Source organism: Phascolarctos cinereus, unplaced genomic scaffold (genome assembly GCF_003287225.1).
Source record: "Phascolarctos cinereus isolate Bilbo 61053 unplaced genomic scaffold, phaCin_HiC Scaffold_3;HRSCAF=262, whole genome shotgun sequence".
Classification (NCBI taxonomy): Eukaryota; Metazoa; Chordata; class Mammalia; order Diprotodontia; family Phascolarctidae; genus Phascolarctos; species Phascolarctos cinereus.
Genome location: NW_027555736.1, coordinates 186,502,798 through 186,524,453, shown reverse-complemented (window position 1 = coordinate 186,524,453; position 21,656 = coordinate 186,502,798). Strand labels below are relative to the sequence as shown.

The following is a 21,656-nucleotide window of genomic DNA, read 5'->3' as shown; positions in this document are numbered from 1 at the left end:
CCAACAAGTGCTCACTCAAGACTGCCCATGCCCACAGCGGAAGTACAAGGGTACTTGTATCAAGGGCATACTTCCCAAGCAACCTCAACAGTATGAAGCAGGAGAGTTCAAGTGCTCTAATGCCACTAATGGGTCCCTGGTTCCTGAAAGAACAGCTGGGGAAGTGATGAGCTGGGCAGCCAAGGTGGCCTTAAGAGTCGTGGCAGCAGGAGACACAAGACGGGAATAATCTGCTCCTACAAGAGTAATTCAGGAATAAGCACTCTTATTTAGCAGCTAAAGCAGGGCCCAGGGAGGAGGTAAGCACTTCCTCTCCCCACTGAAGAGAGGCTGAAACTTCAAGGCAAGGGAGAGTGGAGAAGGCTTATGTTCTTCAATGCCCCCAGGGAACCCCACGTGGTTAGAGCTCACCCACACTGTGCCATACTGGAGCTCACCAGACTGACTTGGACTGCTGACAGCAGTTTCCATGGCAATGTATAATGAATATTATATTGTCACAAGCTGAAGAATCTGATTTTGTATAGAAGGAAGTAGGAGCCTCACCATCAACGGGGAAAAGAAAGAGGGACTAGCTAAAAGACTAAGTTGTAGGATAAATGCCAGCACCCATCTGGAACAGAAATGAGAGAAATAAGAAAATGGGCTACCTAGAAGTGACAAGAATCTCCTCTATCTGCCCATGAATCTGGAACCTAAGAACTTCCAGTATAGTAGTCCTAGCATTATTCTTATAATCAATTCCTTTTCTACAGCTATTAAGAGGGAGAAGACAGAAGACAGAAGATTTCTGGATATCTCTCAGGAACCCCAAAGGCTGTTTTTAGGGAGGCCTCAAACCATTCTTTTCCCCATCCTACAGCACTTCTCCATCTCCAAGCAAATAGTGTTCAAGTCCTCTCTGCTCGTCTCCTTAACAAAATCAGCTTTCATAAGTGATCTGATCAACTCACTCTTAATGGTATTGACATTTTAACTCCACAACACTAAGTTTTAAAAGTGTAATTTCGGTAAGGCAGTAGACCAAGTGTTTTTGGCAGTAGAAAAAAATTCTTCTCAATGTCCATTGAATCATACCACATAGACCCAACTCCACCTATTTATAAAGCAGGCATTAGGATGGAAGATTGGGCAATCCTATATTTACTTTCTTCAAAATGCCAAAGAGTTAAAAAAAAAACTATTACTAAGCATATTAAAGAGCACTCCAAATCATCAATTATAACAGAACTTCAAATAAAAACATATCTAAGGTTTCACCTCATACCCTTCCAGGGGACAAAAACCAATGTTGGAGAAGACAGTCACATGAGTCATTGATAGTAGAGTTATGAAATGTCCAGCCATTCCAGAAAACAATTAGAAATTAAGTTTAAAAACTGACTAAAAGTATCATTGCTCCAGAGATCATAAGGTATATATTCAAAGCAGGCCAAAGAAAGGAAGAAAGGTTCTAGTCATAGCAGCACTTTCTTGTGGTAGCAAAGAACTAGAAACAAAATAGATGCCCATCAACTGGGAAACAGCTAAACAAATTATGGTAACTGAACAAACCATAAACTAATGTACTATCACCATGAAATGATGTGAAACTCAGAGAAGCATGTCAAAACTCATACGTACTGAGATGAAGCAAGCTGACAATGTAAAAAGAACAAAAACCAAATGAACCATGAAAGCTATGTAATTATAATGACCACGACTGGCCCTGGGGAAGTTAAGGAAATGCACCCGCTTCCCTTCTTAACAGATTCATGAGTTAATCATCTACTGTGAAACTCGAATACGTGGAGTTTGTTGAAACTGCTTGTTTCCCCTACTTCCTCATCCTGTATCTGGGCTTCATGTTCGTGGGAGCTGCTAAATGGTAAGGAGTCTGGAGCAAGAGGAGCCAACAACCCAGATCTGGAAGAGATCCTGACCCATTCAGAGGTGCACCAAACACTAACTTTGCCATGCACCCACCAGCAGCTACAGAAGGAATCAGAATAGTTTGCAAAGCCTGCGGACTTCTGTTGCTGGTTTGCTTTCTGGAAATAGAGAGAAGGTGAAACTCTCCCTAGCTGGAGTAGGGCAGTCCCTCAGCTGAGGCTTCTAAAGGAACAAACATTTACTATTCCTTCCATTTCCACACACCTGCCCCCTGGTAGAGACTCCCAAGTAAGGGGAAAGAAATCGTGGGGCCAGGTAAGGGAGAGTGGGGGAAGGGAGGAGGTGGCACAGGACAATTTTTAAGATCACTCCTGACAACAGAACAAGGCTGTATGCAAGAGGGTATAACCCCTTAGACATCTTACTAAAGATGATCCTAATCCATGATCAGGATCAATGACTAGGCCAGAAGTGTCCTATAGACTTGATGTTCTTTTTTTTTTTTTGGCAATGGGAATTAAGTGACTTGCCCAAGGTCACACAGCTAGTAAGTGTTATGTGTCTGAGACCAGATTTGAACTCAGGTCTTCCTAAATCCAGGGCTGGTGCTCTGTCTACTATGCCACCTAGCTACCCCTCAACTTGACATTCTTGGTACTGCTCTCCTCACCTGCTCACTGTCATCACTTTACATCAGGAACGCACTGTGAACTGCAAGGATTTGGTACTTATCACCCACCGCATGGACCAGATCATTAATATCTGGACTCAGTCCTTCTAAAGGGTGGAGGTGGGGAGTAAAGCCTGGGATTCTGGTCTTCATTCTCTTCCATATTTGGTCATTCCCTCAGGAAATCATTACATTGCTGCTGTCTTTCGGTTTGAGTTCCTGCCTCCCCCATTTGGTGCTGCTTATGTCAGCTTCTTGCATCCTTGGGGTCAGGGCTGCTCTGTAATGGCTCTAAGGCTATTTAAGAGGTGGAAGATTTTCTAGAGGGCCTTTACAACCTTGCCATGAAGGAATGGGATGGAGTAGAAGCAATATTCTAAAGTTCTAACCCTGAAGGCTCAACTAGTTTTTCCTTAAAAAGGTACTAAAACTGTCAACGAAACTTAACTAGCCCAGGAGACTCAAGTTTGCTTGAACCACATAGCTACCTAATGGCATATGTAAAAAAGGCAGCCAAAAGGAGTGGAGTCTTATTAAGGCTTCTGACCAGGAGACCAAAATGACCACAGAGACAAAGTCCAAATGAATTAATTTTGTATTTTTCCATTCTGTGGTTATAAGTAAATCTCCTTTTGTTAACTATCAGATGGTCTTTGAAGGTCTTGTTTTCTTCCTGTCTCTAACTTATCAAACCAGCACGAAACAAATATGACCTACTACATTCTGTTGTTGTTCAATCATTTCAGTTTCCTTCTCCAGTTCATTTTACAGATGAGGAAACTGAGGCAAAAAGGATCACACAGCTAGTACATATCTCAAGCCAAATCTGAATTCAAGTCTTCTCGACTCCAGGCCCAGCACTCTATCTACTGTGCTACCTAAATGCCCAGCCTGTTACATAAGCCTTCCCCATTTTCTCTGAACTCATTATATATTCTTCATTAGCTCAAATAACCTATTACATTCATAGACTACAATTTGTTCAGCCAGCCAATCCCTAATTGATGGATACTCACTCTCCTTCCAGCTCTTTGGTACTACAAAAAGTTGCTATAAATATTATTTTTGTCTGTAAGGGACTCTTCTATCTCATTGGAGTATATATCCCTAATAGTAGTATTAATGGGACTACTTGTCCATTTCCAAAACACATGATGTCCTTTCTCATCATTTTCTGTCCTTTCTCACCTTTTGATCATGCTAGTTACCTAAACAATGGCAGGGGAAACTATGGACTATCAAGGGGGCTCAAAGCAAAGGCTAAGATTATTGGATTTTTAAAAAAATAAACTCTCACATGGATATATCTACTTTTTCAATGAAAACAAAAGAAGGAATTCAAATCCAAGCTTAAAAAAAAGTGAGACAAAGCCAATGAATGTACTTCAACTGGCAGAGGCTGACAAAAATGAGTAGAACAGGCAGTGGGTGTGGGAGTGGGCAGAGTGAGGAGACTCTCCCCTCACCTCCAGCCCAGGGCATTTATATCCTCCTTCAGCTCTAGACAGAATTCCCTGAAACAGGAGGAAAAGGCCAAGACCCTCTCTGGGAGGGTCATGGTGGCAGTGAGCACTCTACGTGAATGTCTTCCACCAGCCAACAGCAATGGGAGGGAACCCAGCGTACTCAGGGGCTGATCCCTGAGAGACACTGCTCTAAGAAGCTCACCTGAGGCTTGCCATTCCTGTTTCAGATCAAAGAGGTTCTCGGTCCAGACTATAAGGGGCTCTGACAAGAGCTCCTTGACTTTTCCCCTTCCAAGGTCTCAGGTATCTGTTTTGTCCCTGCACAGAGTTTTAAAATTTAAAGGTAATCTCAAGCTTACTGATGTACAAAGACTGGAACCATCCACTGCTTTCCTATCTTCCCCTTCTCCTGTGAGGGCCAGGGGGAGGTTAAAGGCTGAAGCCCAGGATGCCAATGCACCCCGTACTTCTGCTCACTTGTTTGGTCTGGGGCAAATCTCTCAACTTCTCTTAAGTCTCCATTCCCTCAACTACAAAACGAAAGGGCTGGACAAATGACCTTGAATAATAATACGACCTAAAATAATTTACAAAGATTTTTTAATGAAAAATGCATTGGGAGAAGCAACAACTTTTCTTTTGTTAAAAAAAGTTGTACCTATATAAAATTTGGAAACCACTGACTTACACCAATCCCTACAAATGGAATTCTCTTCCCCACTATCTCTGATGCCTGTTAAAATCCCACCCATCCTTCAAAGACTGTTAGTTCTTCCCCCAGAAACTACTTCATCTTTACTTTGCCTAGATGTATCTGTTTACATGTCCTCCCCCAGTGGAAAATAAGTTCCTTAAGGGCATGAACTATTTCATTTCTGTCTGTAATCCCAGAGCCTATCACATAATACATACTTGTGGACATACTGATTGAACTACCTTCAAAGGGCCTTCTCTAGTCTCTCTTCTTCCTCTCCACTCGTCTTTGCAGAGGAATAATCTTGTGTTACCTTGGACTGTAGATATCCGTGTATGTACCCTATTTCCCCTACTAAATTCTATATTCTCTAAGGGCAAGAGCCATCTTCTAACTCATGGATGTCAAATAATCCCATAACTTTTTAAATACAGCATCCATTTGAAAGTCCAACAGCTCTGTGAGGTAATCAGGGCAGGTATCAATATCCCCATTTTACAGATGAGGAAACAGAGGGCTGCAGCTTTGGGTGGGGAGAGAACTCAGTAAATGGCAAAGTTGTGTCTAGAATGCAAATCTCCAAAATCTCTATTCAGTACTCTGTTATAAAAGGATGGATTTTTCTCATATATTAATCTTTTTTTTTTCAAATGTTTAGGGATAACGCTGGCTGCCACCCTACTCCATTCTGCTCCTAGGCTTCTATAAAGTTAACTATAGTGAAGGGAGAAATTTTATCACTCAGAGAATGTCACCAATACCAGCCAGAACCAAAACTAAGGACAGGACAGAAAATAGGATACAGAATCACACACCCGAGAGCTGGAAGGGCCCTCAGTGGTTCTAGTCCAGTTCAAGCCAGACCCAAAAGGAATCCCTGCCCTAACACATCTGACTGAAAAAAGCTCCTCCATCCTGTCTGAAGACCTGCAGAGACAAGGAACCCACCACCCCTTCTGGAAGCCTCTTCTACTGTGGGACAAATATACTGCTTAGGAAGCTTTTCCTGACATCAAGCCGAAATTGTCTTTTTGCAACTTCCACTCACTGCTCCTGATTCTATTATATATGGCCCTCTTCTGCACACCAGAACAAAGTTATCACATCCCCCCCCCCCCCCCCCCCCCGCCTTCTCTTCTCCAGGTTAAATACCCCCAGTTGCCTCAACTGACCCTCCTGTAATCCGAACTTTAGGCCTTTAATTCTCCTGGCTGCCCTCCTCTGAATGCTTTCTAGCTTATCAATACCCTTCTGACAACTCAGCACCCAGAACTAAACACAATACTCCAGATGTGGTCTCATTACAGCAGAGTAGACAAGACCTACACCAAGAAGTTATGCTTCTCAATGTAGCAGTTTTTGAAGTGGTCACATCGCACTATGAAAAAGTCATAGTTTACAGTATACTAAGCCTCCCAGAGCTTTGTCAGAAAAACTGCTGCTTAACCATGCCTCTCCCATCTGTATTTATAATTCTGTGCCTTCTAAAAAGCTATAAATCTTTTCTGAAGGTAATATATGTATGTATGTATTATATATAGTATGTATATATAGTATATATATATATATATATATACACACACCAGTGTATGTGTGTGTATTTTTTTTAAACAACAATGATTTGCTTCATTGTTTTTTTTTCCAGGCTAACGTGCATTTCTCCATTAACACAACTTCATGGTGTAAAGGCAACCCAGTTCTTGAAAACTATGCCAATAAAGCACAAGCTCTGACAGGTATAACCAAACTAAAAAGGCTCTGAGGGTGATTTTGGTGATAGCTTATGTATCACGTGAGGACCAGCCACACCAACGCAGGTGAAAGATACTCATCAATAGGCTGGCCCCAAGGTAATGAGTTTTTCAGCCACAGCTGCTCATCAAGCCCACCTGCTAAGGGGCAGAAGAATCATAATTTGTTTTGATGGAAGGATGACCCACACTGACAAAAATGATAGAGCTTAAGTACTGAAACAATGTGCAAACTGGTGCACCAAAAAGCCAAAATTGTGCCATTTTGTTTACCAAAGCTAACTGAAGCAGATTTTTGTGAAGTAAGTGAGAAGTGAATTATTTTCAAATAGGTTAACCAGGTATTTTTATCATGCTGCAGGAAGAAGACATCAACAGGAAAAATAAATTTAAATTCCTCAACCAGCAAGCTTCTTAAGTTGGATATACTTTTTCAACCAAATAATTACAGCTGTAAATTATAATTTAAATAATTACATTCATGATTGTTTTTAACCAAAAATTTATTTTTAGCTGAGTTTAGCTTTAAATGTGAAATATGACTTGTCCTATTTTTTTTTTAGTTTTGCTTCTGCCTCCTGTTTTTTATACCACAGTAATTCTCCTATGTCCCCTCCCTGCCCCAAACACCATTATCTAAAGAATCCTGTAAGAAATAAAAACATCTTCGCAAAACCAATTGGGTCTGACGGCCTATTCCACATTCCCTGCCTGTATTCCTCCACCTCTTTACTGAAAAGAAAAAAAGAATAATCCATCATCTCTTTTCTGGGATTGAGATTGGTCATTACAATTAATGAATCTGACTGCTTTTTAGTGTAATTTACCCTGATTTTTAAAAACAAAAAATAAAATATTTCATTCAGCTCAATATGAGACACATAGACATGCCGACTCAGTATTCTCTTTGTTCATCCTGTTTATTACAAGGTTGGAAGAGAGCTTTTGACTTTTTAAAAGTTGACTTCTTAATTTAATATTAATTATTTCAAAAGAAGAAACCAGTTCTTCCTATACCTACAGGAGCTGTTGCTGTTAAAAGGTAAATATTATTTCAATAGTCTCTGATCTATCCAGGTGTTTAAAACACTTCTATCAGTTTGCTAGTGTGGTTTTGTTTGAAAAGTTCATGAGCAAATATTTTCTGAATGGTTCACCCTTGGCCCTGGAATTCATTCTATATTAGCTGCTGTTAAAAAGAGATATTAACTGTTCATCTTCAACAGTTAAGGTCCTGAGCACTGGAACACTGGCAAGAAACTACCTGGAAATAGGTCACTGCTATTTGCAGACAAAAGCACTGAGAAAATGAATAAAAGTTGGACACAGAAAGGCATCAACCTGTTATAATCAGAAGTCTCCAGGGGGGAAAAATACCACCAGAGCAGGAAAAAGTTCTCTGATAGTATAGAATCTAAAGGCAAGGAGGAGAAAGGTAGCTTATGATCCCACTGAAAACCCTTCCAAAGGCATCTGAGAAAAAGGCCTTGTGCCCAGCCACCACTGTCATGGCTCTGGAGGCAGAACATAGCCCTTCCTCTCCAAGCTCCCTTCCCATACCCAAGCAATAGCAAAAGGAGTCAGCAGGCCCAACAGCCTTTTTCCTGGCTGAAGCTGGAGCAAAGACAAACTTCTGCACAGTAGGAGCAACCTGAAGCTGCAGTTTCAGAGCTCAACTTCTCCCAGTCTTATTACCAGGGACATGCCTGGAAGAGGAGCTAGTTCAGTCCCAAGTCCAAGCTCCAAAGCCAGCAGCTACCAGGAAAGTCTTAAAGAAATAGCTGACATTAAGACTTCAGAGGCCCAACGAGACCACTGAGGAGAAGATGAGAATAGGTCCTAGTCTAGATAGGCTAATCACACTGGCTTCTTTCATGCTTACCTCTACACTAGGTGGGACACCCTGTAGCACCTCCCAACCTTCCTGGGTCTGGCATACCTTGAGGCTCAGCCTGGCTTAGGGGGGCTGCCCTCCTCATTATTTGGTAGGACTGCTCCCTAGGGAGGACAGGGAAAATCCTATCACCACCCCTATAGTGCCTTCTCTGCTTATTGGAGCCATGACAAACGAAACCCAAACTACAAGTCTGATGAGGCAAAGAGCACATAAGCAACCCAAAGGACAAGGAGGTAGGCGATGTAGTTTATGCTCCTTTTCCTACTCCCTAAAACCCCAACAATCAACACTCAGATCACCCTTGGCATGAGACACTTCAGCTCCAGTTTCCATTATGGAAAATATCTGCTGTTTGGACACAATTTATGTCTCACAGGAATTAAAATGGAAGCTCTGTGCTCTTTCTTGGGTACAAACAAAAACCGAGAAGGACGGAAGGTAGGAGAGGCCCAGAGAAGAAGGGCAGAGCAGCCCTGACAGGGGTGGGTGCTTCACTTCCAACCTGGCTACTGAGGGACAGCAGAGTTCACAATTATCAGGATACACACCAACTATGACTTCTGTCCCTGTTCTTAGGACAGGGAAACAGCAACTGGTTGTAGTTTATGGTCAGCTGGAAATCACACAGCTGCACTATGTTAGCATGGGTCTCAAGTGCCCACACTCCACAAAGACCCTAGCAGGCTGCACAGGACTAGATACGGGGGTATTAACTAGGAAGACAAGGAGTTGGGGGGTGGAGAACTTGTTGGAGAGGGAAATGAAGAGTGGATAATTGCTTTAAAAGTTTTTAAAACTAATAAACAAATCAAAGATACTTTTTCTTTATTTTTCTTGGTTTGGTTTTTTTTTTTTGGTCTGTGTTTTCTTTCATAGTATGACTTACATGGAAGTGTGTTCTGCATGACTACACATGTATAACCTTTGTCAAATTGCTTGCCTTCTCTATGGGGGGGAGGGAGAGAATTTAGAACTCAAAATTTGAAAAAAAAATGTTAAAATTGTTTTTACAAGTAATTGGAAAAAACATTAAATTTTTTAAAACTAGCAAAAATCATCTTTTAAGGGGTAATAACAGGAAAAAGGGAAAGTAGATTAGTCAAGGAGCTGCCTGGGTTCTTCAAATCCAGTTTGTCAACAGGATAGCAGAACCAGAAATTGCATTCTCTTCACCAAAGAGAGATTAGGGAATCGAGCAATATCAGCTGTTCTGGTGATCAGTACCATGACCTCCACACATAAGTCTGCAACTTATTAAATCAATTCATTCAATGTAAATTTATTGTGCTCCTATTACATGCAAAACATTATGATGGGCACTAGGGGAGATTAAAAAAAAAAGGTTAAATCAATTCCTGCTTAATGGAGCTCTGTCTCACAGGTAAGTAACACTCACATATAAATAATACATAAAGCACACTGAAAATCACAAATGAAACACTAGGTAAAGTCTAGGTATAAGGAAAAGACCACAGCTAACCTTTTCTTCCCCTTATCCCATACAGCAAAATTCTTATTCTCACTGCACTGCCTCCTACCATTCACATGCACATACACCCTGTAACCTAGATAATTTGTGATCCAGAACACTGAGGTACGCCCATGTAGACTCCTATTCTCCAAAAAGTGACAGTAATTCCAATATGGCCATCTGGGTCCCTAGAAATTCAGACCTCACTGAGGAGAACTGGGAACCTGGCCAGGGCATTTAAGATAGCCAGATGGAAGGAAATTAGGTAGTCTAGGGAACTTGTATCAAGTAATTCTTTTCCTAAAGCACAGGTCTGACCACGTTACCCCCCCTGCTGAATGAAACCCAATGGTTCTTTACTACTTCCAGGATCAAATATGAAGCCTCTATTTGAAGTCCTTCCTACCTTTTGATCTGCTTTCAAATCTTTCTCTCCTCCATGAACTCTACAATCTAGTGACATTGGTCTACTTGCTGTTCCTTGAACCCTTTGGCTCTCTTTTCCATCCTTGTGCACTGGCTATCTCTGCCTGCCTGAAACACTCCCTTTCTCAACTCCACCCCTTCACAGCCTTGGCTTCCTTTTAACACCTAGCTCAAATGCCCTCTTCTGCAGTCTCCTAAGCCATTTACGCCTTCCTCTCCAAGGCTACCTTCCTCTTACTCTGTACATATTTGTGCATGTACCTATTTACTTACATGTTATTTCCCTCATTAGAATGTAAGCTCCTTGAAGGCAGGAACTGTTTTTGTGATTTTGCCTTTCTCTGTATCCTGAGTATTTAGCATAGTGCCTGATAAATAAATACTTGTTTATTGTTTGATATTCAAATCTACAAGCACATAGGAGCCTTCAGTATCAAATATGTATGCCAAAATTTCTAAGAAAGAAGACTGTAAGACCAGAACTTGGTCATAAAGCACCATGAAAGATCACTCTAAGATCTTCAAGTGAAGGATTTCTTTTTTTTATCTTTTTTAAAAAAATTAATTTATTTTGATTTATCAACATTCACTTCCATAAGCTTCTGAGTTTTAAATTTTTCTCCCTTTCCCTCCCACCATCCTCCCCAAGATGGCATATAATCTGATATAGGCTATACATATACATTTCTATTAAACATATTTTCACATTAGTGATGTTGTAAGGAAGAATTAGAACCAATAGGAGGAACCACCAGAAAGAGGAAACAGAACAAAACAGAAGAAAAAAAAATAGCAAATAGTATGCTTCAATCTACATTGAAACTCCATAGTTCTTTCTCTGGATGTGGAGATGTCTTAGATCCTTGCATTGCTGAGAAGGGCTAAGTCTAACTAGTTGAAGTTAGTCATTGCACAACATGGCTGTTACTGTGCACAACATTCTCCTGGTTCTGTTCACTTCACTCAGCATCAGTCCACACAAGTCTTTCCAGGATTTTCTGAAGTCTGTCTGCTCATCATTTCTTATAGCACAGTAGTATTCCATTACATTCATATATCACAACCTGTTTAGCCATTCACCAATTGAGGGGCATCCCCGCAGTTTCCAATTCTTTGCCACCACAGAAAGAGCTACTATAAATATTTTTGTACATGTGGGTCCTTTTCCCATTTGTATGATCTCTTTAGGATACAGCCCTAGAAGTGGTACTGCTGGGTCAAAGGGCATGCACATTTTTATAGCCGTTGGGGCATAGTTACAAATTGCTCTCCAAAATGGTTGGATCATTCAAGTGAAGGATTTCAGTAGAAATGAAAGGAACAAGGGAGACAAATAACAAAATATTCAACTTCACTCCAGCCTTGGTGGTGAAGATAAGGATTATCAGGGCAAATACAATAACTGAAGGTTAGAGAATTCTCTTCTCTACAGGAACTGAAAGGGAAAGAAAGAACTACAGAAGTTCTCTCTGAAATGGAAGGGATAGAATTTATTGCTTAGATGGTGGCAAGAACTTAGTGATTACCCCAAGTGCATTCTTTAAATGTCCTTCAATACCAGGGGAAAATATTGTGGCCAATACCAGTAATGAAGACCTTGCCGATACAGTCACTGGCAAGAAGTAAACCAAAACTTGGAAAATCTGAACATATGAAAATACCAGTCCCTATGGACCCACACAAGATCCTATTTCACACATTCACCACTTTTCTAAGAGGGAGAAGTGAGAAGGATAGGGTTGGAATGAGAAATAATATGCATATTTCTCAAATCTTCCCCTAATATCCTACTCTGAAACATAACAGTATTCTGATTTGGGGCTATGTTAGTAGAACACAAGTTCTGGCAGGTCCCTACAAAGGTGAAAAGGATGAGTACAAGTCCAATGACAGACCTTATATCTGTAATCTGTAGACTAGTTTACCTAAATGTGGTAGGTGTTACCAGCAGATTGATTGCCAAGGGACAAATTTTTCTCATACCTTAACTCTTAAAGTCTAAATTCAGGGCCACCCGTGGGGAACCTGCAGCCTTGAGGACACATGTGGCCTTCTAGGTCCTTGGGTGTGGCCTTTTCATTGAGTCCAAGTTTTTCGGAACAAATCTTTTCATTAAGGGGCTTTGTTCTGTGAAGTTTGGATTCAGTCAAAGGGCCACACTTGAGGACCTACAGGGCCACATGTGGCCTTGAGGCTGCAGGTTCCCCACCCCTGGTCTAAATTGTAGAAAGGTTATAATATGCCTCAGTGGAAAGAATCACCACATCAACAAGTTCATGAAAAGGCACGTTAATCTGGCAGCTGAAGTCCGAATGCAGATTCAAATGCGAATGCAAACTTCCAAAAAGATGATCCCACATCCAAGATGCTAAGAACCGTGTTATTATGGAAGAAGACAAAGAGTCTAGAAATGCCAAGTAACAGATTATGGCACCTGGAGAAACAGGGCATAGGGCAAGTGGTACAGAGCAAATGTAATTCACAACACACACTGATAGCATTTCATTGTTTTCTGTCTTGATAACTGTCTGAACACGAAGTGAAACCAAGATGTCTTCTATGGACAGATAGAAAGATAGGATCCCTTGGAAGGTTTTGAATTAACACAAGTCCTGAATTTCAGGCCTACAGCAGTTTTCCAAACAAAGGTAACAGTAACAAGTCTAGTTTTGGACTAGGAGGGGCGTTTTCATGAGTGTGCAGATGTAGGTAACTAATGGGAGACAGAAATATCGTAGTCCCCAAAGATATCAGAAATCTCTCAATAGGAAACAAAACTGACACAAAATGACCCCTAGCATTTGTCCTAATTTACAGTGGGAAATTTGGAAAAGAGCAATGCTGTTAATTCCTGGTATGATAGAAGCCAGCAGACCAGGGAAGGGTTTATAAGCCAATTTGTGACTCTACATGCCTGTGCTATTTTAGGTAGCAGAGGAAAAGGTATTAAGTCCTAATGGAAGAAAAGGAGCCTCTCCACTCTGCAGAGATTCATTCTAAAGGCTAATCAAGACGTTAATTAAAAGGCCAAGAAACAATTTCCATTTCATAACATTTGTTCTGAAGAGGTTAAAACATTCTACAAGTAAATGTTGGATTTTTTTCACTGACCTAGTAAAGTAAATATATATTTAGAGACGAGAAACAAATTCAGAAAGGGCTTGTCCAAGGTCACATACAGAAGAAATTCAGAGTCAAAGCCGCTAACAACAGGGGTCTCAACTTTGTTCCCTGTTCTACTCAACAGAGTAAAAAGGCACGGGAATGGGTCCTCAGTGGTAGACACAGAAAACTACCAGTTCCTCTGAGTCCCAAGGGAATTGGGTAGCAGAGCACTGCCTGAATCAGCACAGTGATAACTGAACCTGACCAAAGGAATTATTGCAGAGTTCATTATTCCTATCCCCCAGGAAGCTTTTGCTGAATTATTAAGTCTCCTAGTGCTAGATCTGAATCTAGGTCATTCAAACTCAAATGACCATCACATCCTCTAGACCAAGAGTTCTTAACTGGGGGGTCTGCTGATACATTTCAGAGGGTCTGTGAATGTGTGTGGGGGAAATATTACATCTTTATTTTCACTAACCTTTAGTTTAGAGGGGAAGGGGGAAAGGAATAAGCATTGATTAAGCTTCTACTAAATGTCAGGAACTGTGTTAAGCACTTCACAAATATTATTTTATTTGAACCTCACAACAACCCTGTGAGGTATGTACTTAATAATCCTCATTTTATGGCTGACAAAATTAAGGCAGACAGAGGTTAAGTGGCTTGCCCTGGGTAGCTGGATTTGAACTCAGGTATTCCAGACTCCAGGCCCAGCACTCTATCCACTGCACCTCCTAGCTGCCTCAGAGAAGGGGTTTTGAGGCTTCAACAGACTGTCAAAGGGGTTCACAACACAAAAAAGGTTAAGAACTGTTGCTTCAAGACCTATCGCTGTCATAGGGGTTTTCCAGAGTAGTTACAATCACATCCTGTAGGACAAATGCCAACAGTCACATCGTGATGTAGTGAACAGTACTGGATGTGAAGTCAGAACACCCGAGTTTAAATTTCATCACTAACACTGATTAGCTGTGTGATCAGTCAAGTCACTTAATCCCTCTTTGTCTGTAAAATGAAGCTCTAAATCTATGATCTTCATTTTACAGGGGTTAATAGTACCTAAGGGGTTAACAGTACCTAAAGTATCTACCTTCTGGGTTGGTATAAGGCTTAAATGAGATCATGTACATAAAGCGCTTTGCAAACTCTAGAATTTTATACAGTATCATTCTGATGCCTCAGAGATGACACAACTTTGATATAGATACTCCAAAAGAGAAGGATTCTTACTAGGAAGACCCACTAAGGAAACTCCAACTATGGACCCACGTGATAAACCAGTAACAAGCAGAACCCAGCCCTCAGGAAGTTGACAAGGGCTTTGAAGATTAGAAAGTTTCTATCACCACAGAGCAGTAAGATTCCATAGTCTCATTAAGAGTTATAAGCAGGGGCAGCTAGGTGGCACAGTGGACAGAGCTCCAGCTGTGGAGTCAGGAGGACCAGAGTTCAAATCCGGCCTCAGACACTTCCCAATAACTAGCTGTGTGACCACGGGCAAGTCACTTAACCCCGATTGTCTCACCAAAAAGCAAAAAACAAACAAACAAAAAGGAGTTGTAAGCATCAAATAATCAATAATAACCTAAAGGTATTTCAACCTTTCTTTTCTATGAAACTCTCAAAACCTTGAAGATGTGACTAGGTTTAAATACCACCCTATAACTCTGGGAAAAGTAATACGTAATGAAAAGGTGAAGTTTGGTAACAAGATTCTAAGGTCAGGGGATATTACTTAATTTTCCTATCTCCAGGAGGGATAGCATTTAACCTAAGCCAGATTAATAGTATTTTTTTACACATTGCTCTTCTCTGTATACTCCACAGTGCCTAACACAACAACCTGAACATAACAGACATTCAATAAACTTGTTCAAGTGAATGTTCTAAAGATACCTGAAACTCATTATACCCCAAAATGAGCTCATCATCTTCCACCCTCCACAAATGTCCTTACCCCATTCTTTGATGACCAGTAATAGCTACACAGCAGCACCTAGGCCCTCTTGGTTCACATTCTTGAATAAAGTTTCTGATTCTTCACCTCCACTTTGACTCCCACATCCAAACCACATGAAAGTGTGTAGATCTTTCTCTGGAATGCTTCTTAGATCCTTTCTTTCCATTTTTACAGTTAGCACTCTACAGCAAATCCTAGTCATTTTACACCTGGATTAGTAAGTGGAAAAAAAAGTTTTCTAACCATCTTCCTTCCCTCAAACATCATTTTTATTATATCATACAAATGGCCATGATCCATTGTCCCTAATTCCCTACTGCAGGGGTAGGAAACCTTTTTTTCACTAGAGAGCCAAAAGTAATTACAAAAAAAGTTCCCTTCAGGCCAGCAGCCTATGTAATTATATGCACAATAATAAAAATCAAAATTCCAGTTTCTATTTGTCTAGATATGTATGCAAAGTTTATACTAACATGCCATAAACTGTTATCAAGGGTTACTAAAAGGAAGGTTTCCCATCCCTACCCTACTGAATAAAATTTAAATGCTCCACCTTGGCGAAGAGTCTAGAAGGGCCCTCTATTCAATCACCCCTTAATTCCTCCCCACAATTTCAACAACTTCATTTTTCCATTATTCTCCTACAAAGATACTTCCTTCTTCCCAAGTTAATCTTGTTATCCCCTACCCATAAAACTCGTCTGTTTTCATCTCTGTTCTGTACATGGCTTCCTTTTTTCCTGGAATGCCCTCCCCACTTTTATCAACCAATGTCCTTCATCTCCACATAATCTTTTTCAAAACTTATTCTCCTTGAAGAAGCTTGCTATGTTTAATACTACCTAGCTTCCATTTTCCTTAGTATTCTTCCAACCCTGTACTCATTTCCATTAACTGATACAACTAATACATCTGAAGAACACTTTTATAATCTTTCTCCCGTGTATCTTGTCTTCCTGACTAACCTGGAAGCTCTGAGGATGGGGCTGCTAGATCTTCTATTCCTTTTGTAACACCTTCCAGTGCAAAACATGCAGTGTCCAGGGGTGGGGAACCTGCAGCCTAGAAGGCCAAATGTGGCCCCAAGGACACAAGTTCCCCACCCCTGGGTAGGCACTAATACTCTGACTGAGCCCAATTAGCTACACTGACAACTTAACTAAGAACATCAAAGTCTTCAGTTCTAATCCATATTATAACACCAACTCTGAAACTGTGAAGACTTTTCAGCTTTCAGAAGCTTTTACAGGACCCACACAGGTTTCTCCAGAGTAGAGCCATTGCTTGGCATCTCAGCTTTCCTATCAAAGAAAACTCAGAAGCACGTGGCAATATTTATTCTCTCATATGTTGAATTCTCTGTATTTAGGTGGGGCCAGGGACCAGAGAAAAGATTCCCCGGTTGGATCTGCTTCCAAAGTTGAATATTACATTCAAGCTTCAGATAAAGTACACCCCCCAGATTCTGCAAGAGGCTGGATAAATCCAACAGGAGATAAATCTATATCACACTGGCTCTTTTGTTCACTCACCAATTTTCACCTGTCAGTGGGCTGACTGTTTCTCTAGTGTGCAGATAAGCATAGGAAGTAGAGAATAGTCTCCTTCAGCATTTATTTCAAAACCATTTAAAATCCCACTTGGGCTGACCTATGCAATGCTACAAAATAGCTATTGTCACTGACTTACCAGGGAAGCAACATGTGGACAGTATATTCCTTCTCACCCTGAAAAGATGATATTATAGGGGCCCACTATTCCCATCTTTAAATTCCATTTCAGAACTAATCCCACAAGCACCACTAGAGTTCCCCCAGCAGTCAGTCACCATTAACACCTAATACCACTAGCTATCAGGACAGGTCACAAGCTCCAGGATTTCAGAAGCTGTTTGGATAATCATGAGACTCCCAAAATAAATATGGGGTTCCTAGTCAAATTTTTTAAAAAGTCTTAAGCACTGCCTGAGCTAAAAGGCTGCTTTTCATCCTCAAACCAGCTGGTGGACCCTAATCTTTTGTAATACAATCACATAAAAGCAGCTACTATTCTTTTAGACACTAAAGACCTCTCCTAGAATCCCTGCTTACTTAGAACATGGCCTCACCCTTTCTGGTCAAAGGTACAAAACTTTACTAAAGTCTTTCCATCATTACACAGCTCTAGCTTAGGGAAAGCTACAATAAGATTCCTGTTTTGAAATGTAGGTTTCCAAGATCTGTATTAAATTCTCCTCCCTGAAGCAGAAAGCTTCAGTTTGCACAGAGCTTCCTAACTTCTAGGGCAAAAATGAAACCAGCATCACACTACTTCCTGACAAACGTCCCTTTATAAAGTCCTCCAAATTCCACCATTATCAGCCATCACATACAGGGTAGGGACACATTTATAGATGTTGATCATTTCCAAGCTACCTACCACAGATCTACACCAGCATTTCTGAGGATAACCCAACATTCACAAAAATCCAATCTAAACAAGTAAGCAAACAAGATCATAGGACCATACAGCTAGAGGAGACCTCAGAGGCCACTAGTCCAAGCCCTTCAATTTACAGATATGGATACTGAGGCTTAAGGAAGGTTAAGTGATTTAGTCAAAGGTCCTACAAAGTAGAGTCAGTGAGGATCAAATCTATATTTCTACTGACTACAGCAAACTGCACTGAAGGGCCACAAATCCCAAAACTACAGCAGCATGGAAACTTGGGGTCAGTTTCAATCCAGGGCAGTTTCTTTGCTAGAATACACAGAAAGGCTGTTTACCCACCGACTAAGTCCAAGTAAGGTTCTCCTGAGGCACAGGGATCTGAACAGAGCTCTCTTAAAACTCTACCACACTGGATAGTAGAGCACTAAATCACTGGCTGCCAGGTTTGCTCACCCAATGAAGAGATGCAGGCAAAGCAATAAAATGTAGCTGTCTCAAAACGCCTCTCCCTGTGGCAGTCCTCTACCTCACAGAGCTGTTGTGTTTACAGGCCTAATAAGACACAAAAACCTCATCTGATCCTGTGCAACTGAAGCTGTGGTTTCCCTCGGGGACCAAACTTCATTCGACTTTGGCATTCCCAGAATCGTGGAGTCCAGCAAATGTGTCCAGCACATGAACCAGAACTCAAAACAAAAGGAAAACAGAGGGAAGAACTGGAAAGGACTAACTTGAAGGCTTAACTCCTAGGATCCTTTTGCAGTCAGAGATGTTGCCCATTCAGGAACTGCCCTCCTCCAAGCTTTGAAGTGAAGTAATTACTACACTTTGCTGGTAGGTAGCAAGGGGCTACATCCAGTTTCTGATAGGCATCAACCCTATTATGCCAGCCCAGGCCAGGCAGACCCCTGAATATTTTCCTTTTGTTCAGAACTAATAAAGCTGACCAGTTTTGTTCATGCTTTACCATAAATAAATTTGCCTTGAGCTCTGAGGATGTTACCAAGAAGAGCACCTGAAATACAAGCCAAACCCCCAGGCTAAATGTTTTCATAATCCTCTTCCTGCTGCTACGAATTCTCACCTGCTCATCAGCAGCCCTCAGGGAGGACTCAGCATTAGTCACAGCTCAGTTTCTAAAAAGGCACACAAGCTACCACTATGCCCTCCCAGGAAGGGAAACTGAGTCACAACAGGACAAGTAGCTTACCCAAGCAGAGTCAATCTGTAGCGAGGCTCTGACTGGAAATCAGGGAGTTTACTCCCACTTATCTGTTCTGACCCTGTCTCACAGCCTCATCCCCCCCCCCCGCCCCCCCATGCTCTTCTTCCTTGCTCCAGAAACTGAACCAAACCTCACCTTGGTGCTGATGTCCTCCCTCCGGCCACCAGCCTTGCTCCTGCGCAGTTTTATGGATGGGGACCTGAGCAGGTTCTTGATCCGGCTGGTTATGGTGGAGCCTTCCACAGACATCATGGTGAGGGATCCCCAAAAGGCGCAGGGGCTCAGGCGGATCCCCGGCCTCGGCACGAGCTCCTCATTCCGTGGGGTCTTCCGATCCGCCCCAGCACCGACCTAGATGGGCGGGGGTCATTACATCAGCCCGGGCCGGCCTGGCTCTGCGGTTCTTACTACGCTACACCCCCGGCCCCCGTGGGCTGCTAACACTGCCAGGAACGAAGATGGGGAGGGGAAGGGGAGAAGCCCCTACACTGCGAGTGGGGGGGAACAAGACGTCAGGCCCACCCATCCATCCGTGCGACAGGGAAGGGAGCGGGTGACACCGGCCCGGCGGGAGCCCGGGGTGATTCCCTCTAATGTTCCCATGGCAACGCGCTGTAGGGGGTGGGGCGAGGGGGGCGCGGAGCTGAGGGGTGGGGGCGGCGGAGCCGGACGCCACAGCCCGGAGATCCCGGTCCCAGCTCTGGCCGCTCTCACCTCGGTCTTCAGTTTCCACACCGCCCACCCCCCCCCGACCCGGTCCTGCCCCTTCTCCGCCCCCTCTCCCCAGGCTTCTCCAGAATCCCCGGCCTCCAGTCAGCGGCCCCCACACACACCCCCACTCCAGGGCCCCGCCTCACCAGCCCCAAGAGCCGGAGACCGTCCCGTTCGTAGGTCCCTCCGGCATCGCGCTCACAACTCCAGCTTCGCCGCAACTGCGGCTACAGGCAGCTATGGCGGCAGGGACGGCTCAAAACGCGAACGGCGGCCGCGGCCGCGACTCCTTCCCCGGGGGAGGGGGCTGGCCGCCGGGACGGGGCGGGGCCACCAGGGAGGGGAGGAGCCAGCGTGGGGGCGGGGCCACATGGGAGAGGCGCGGTCTTCTCCTGGCGGGAAGGAGGAGGAGTTGAGGAGGCGGAGTTTGAGAAGAAACCAGGCTTGAAAGGGCAGAGCAGGAGAGAGACTGGACCCTGGGAGCGATGTGAATAAACCGTTCCTGGCGAGTCTTATATCAGAGAATTTAAGAGTGGGAAAGGACCTTAAAAGTCCATCTGGGCATATTCTCTTATTTTATAAGGAGAGAAACGGAGGCCTAGAAAGTAGATAAGTCTGGGATTTGAACAATAAACGGAAAGATACACTATCTACGCCCTGCTGGGCACTGAGGTCACAGTTCGCTCACACGTAGGATGCACCTTGAAAGCAAACCCCTCCTTTCTTCATCCCACCACCCGCGAAGAATGCAGCGCGTGGAGGGGCAGAACTGATCCCTAGGCGCGGAATAAGCTGAAACTGGCAGTCCAGTTGTCAAAGGGAGGGGTCGTAGGGTCCTTGACTTCTGGGTTGAGGGGGAGGGGAGCTGGAAGGAGACTTGCTATCAATGTAGTAAGGTCAGTCTTAGTGGTAACGGAGGAATTTTGCACCCCACGTGTCCGGGCTGCAGCCTTGTCCTTGAGATTTAAAAGAGCTGTTTCAGAGTCTCTTGTTCAATTTGGGACTCCAGACTGAAGCAGTTTTCGAGCCAGTAGTACATGACGTCATAAGACGACGTGGAATGAAACTCTTGTCCTCCTCGAGTCGCTTACTACCGAAAGCTGGAGGTTAAAGTGCTTGGAACAAACCCAGGAAGGCCCACAGCTTGCCTCCTCCGCTTTGATAGTTCCTCAGCCAATCAGGATCCGGTTGATTTGTTGTTATTTGCATAGAGCCTGAGGAGAGGCCAAAATGAGGGACTACAGAAACTCTTCGTCATCATTGGCTCTTTGGCTGTGAGATTTAATTGGCTTACCCGCCTGGATGAGTCTAGGAGTCCCTGTCCCTAGGGCTGGGGGGCGGGGCGCGGAGTGGAGACTGGCAAAAAATTTATTAAGCCCTGCTAGGCTTCTTTTATTTCTCTTTCTCTTAAACAAGATTGACTCTAGGCAAAATTAAGCACTATTTGCTTTCATACCAGTTTTAGAGGTTCCCAAAGTGGGCCATACTACAACCTGAGGGGTGGGGGGAGCTGGACTGATGGGTTGCAATTGGGGGTATTTAATAAAAATAAGGGGGCTGTGAAAGCATAAAGAAGAGGAAATTTTAAAAAAGCTTTCGCACATGTTTCATCTGTTGTGTAACAGAATTAAAGTCATAGTGATTACACCATTTTTCAAATAAACACATAAAATACAAGCTAGAAGGGATCAGTGGGCAAGTGCCCCTACAGGTCTTAACAAGTAAGTGTTGTCAGGCAAGCTGGCATGTATGGGCAGGAATATGTGCATGTAATGACTTGTTTATAATAAGATAGGATAAGGTTGCATGATGTAATTGCATCATCAAAATTTCAATGCAGAGAGAAAAACCCACAAATTTACAACTAATTATTAAATTTAAGATATGCCATTTTAAAAAATGTATGATTTTTTGAAAAAATGCAAATTTTTAAAAAAGTCAAGAGTTAAAGAAAGCAAATTTCTGGGGCTGAGTT

The 21,656-nt window shown here is 42.7% G+C and overlaps 1 protein-coding gene across 1 annotated transcript in view; it reads right to left on the bottom strand.

Moving 5' to 3' along the window:
* The window catches only part of MAPKBP1 (mitogen-activated protein kinase binding protein 1), an 87,696-nt gene extending 67,697 nt beyond the window's left edge, over positions 1-19,999 (bottom strand). Inside the window, 2 exon segments of the mRNA XM_078151353.1 lie at positions 19,106-19,321; positions 19,828-19,999. Coding sequence (XP_078007479.1) covers positions 19,106-19,222 — 117 coding nt within the window. The 5' untranslated portion in view covers positions 19,223-19,321; positions 19,828-19,999.
* Positions 20,000-21,656: the final 1,657 nt, after the last annotated feature.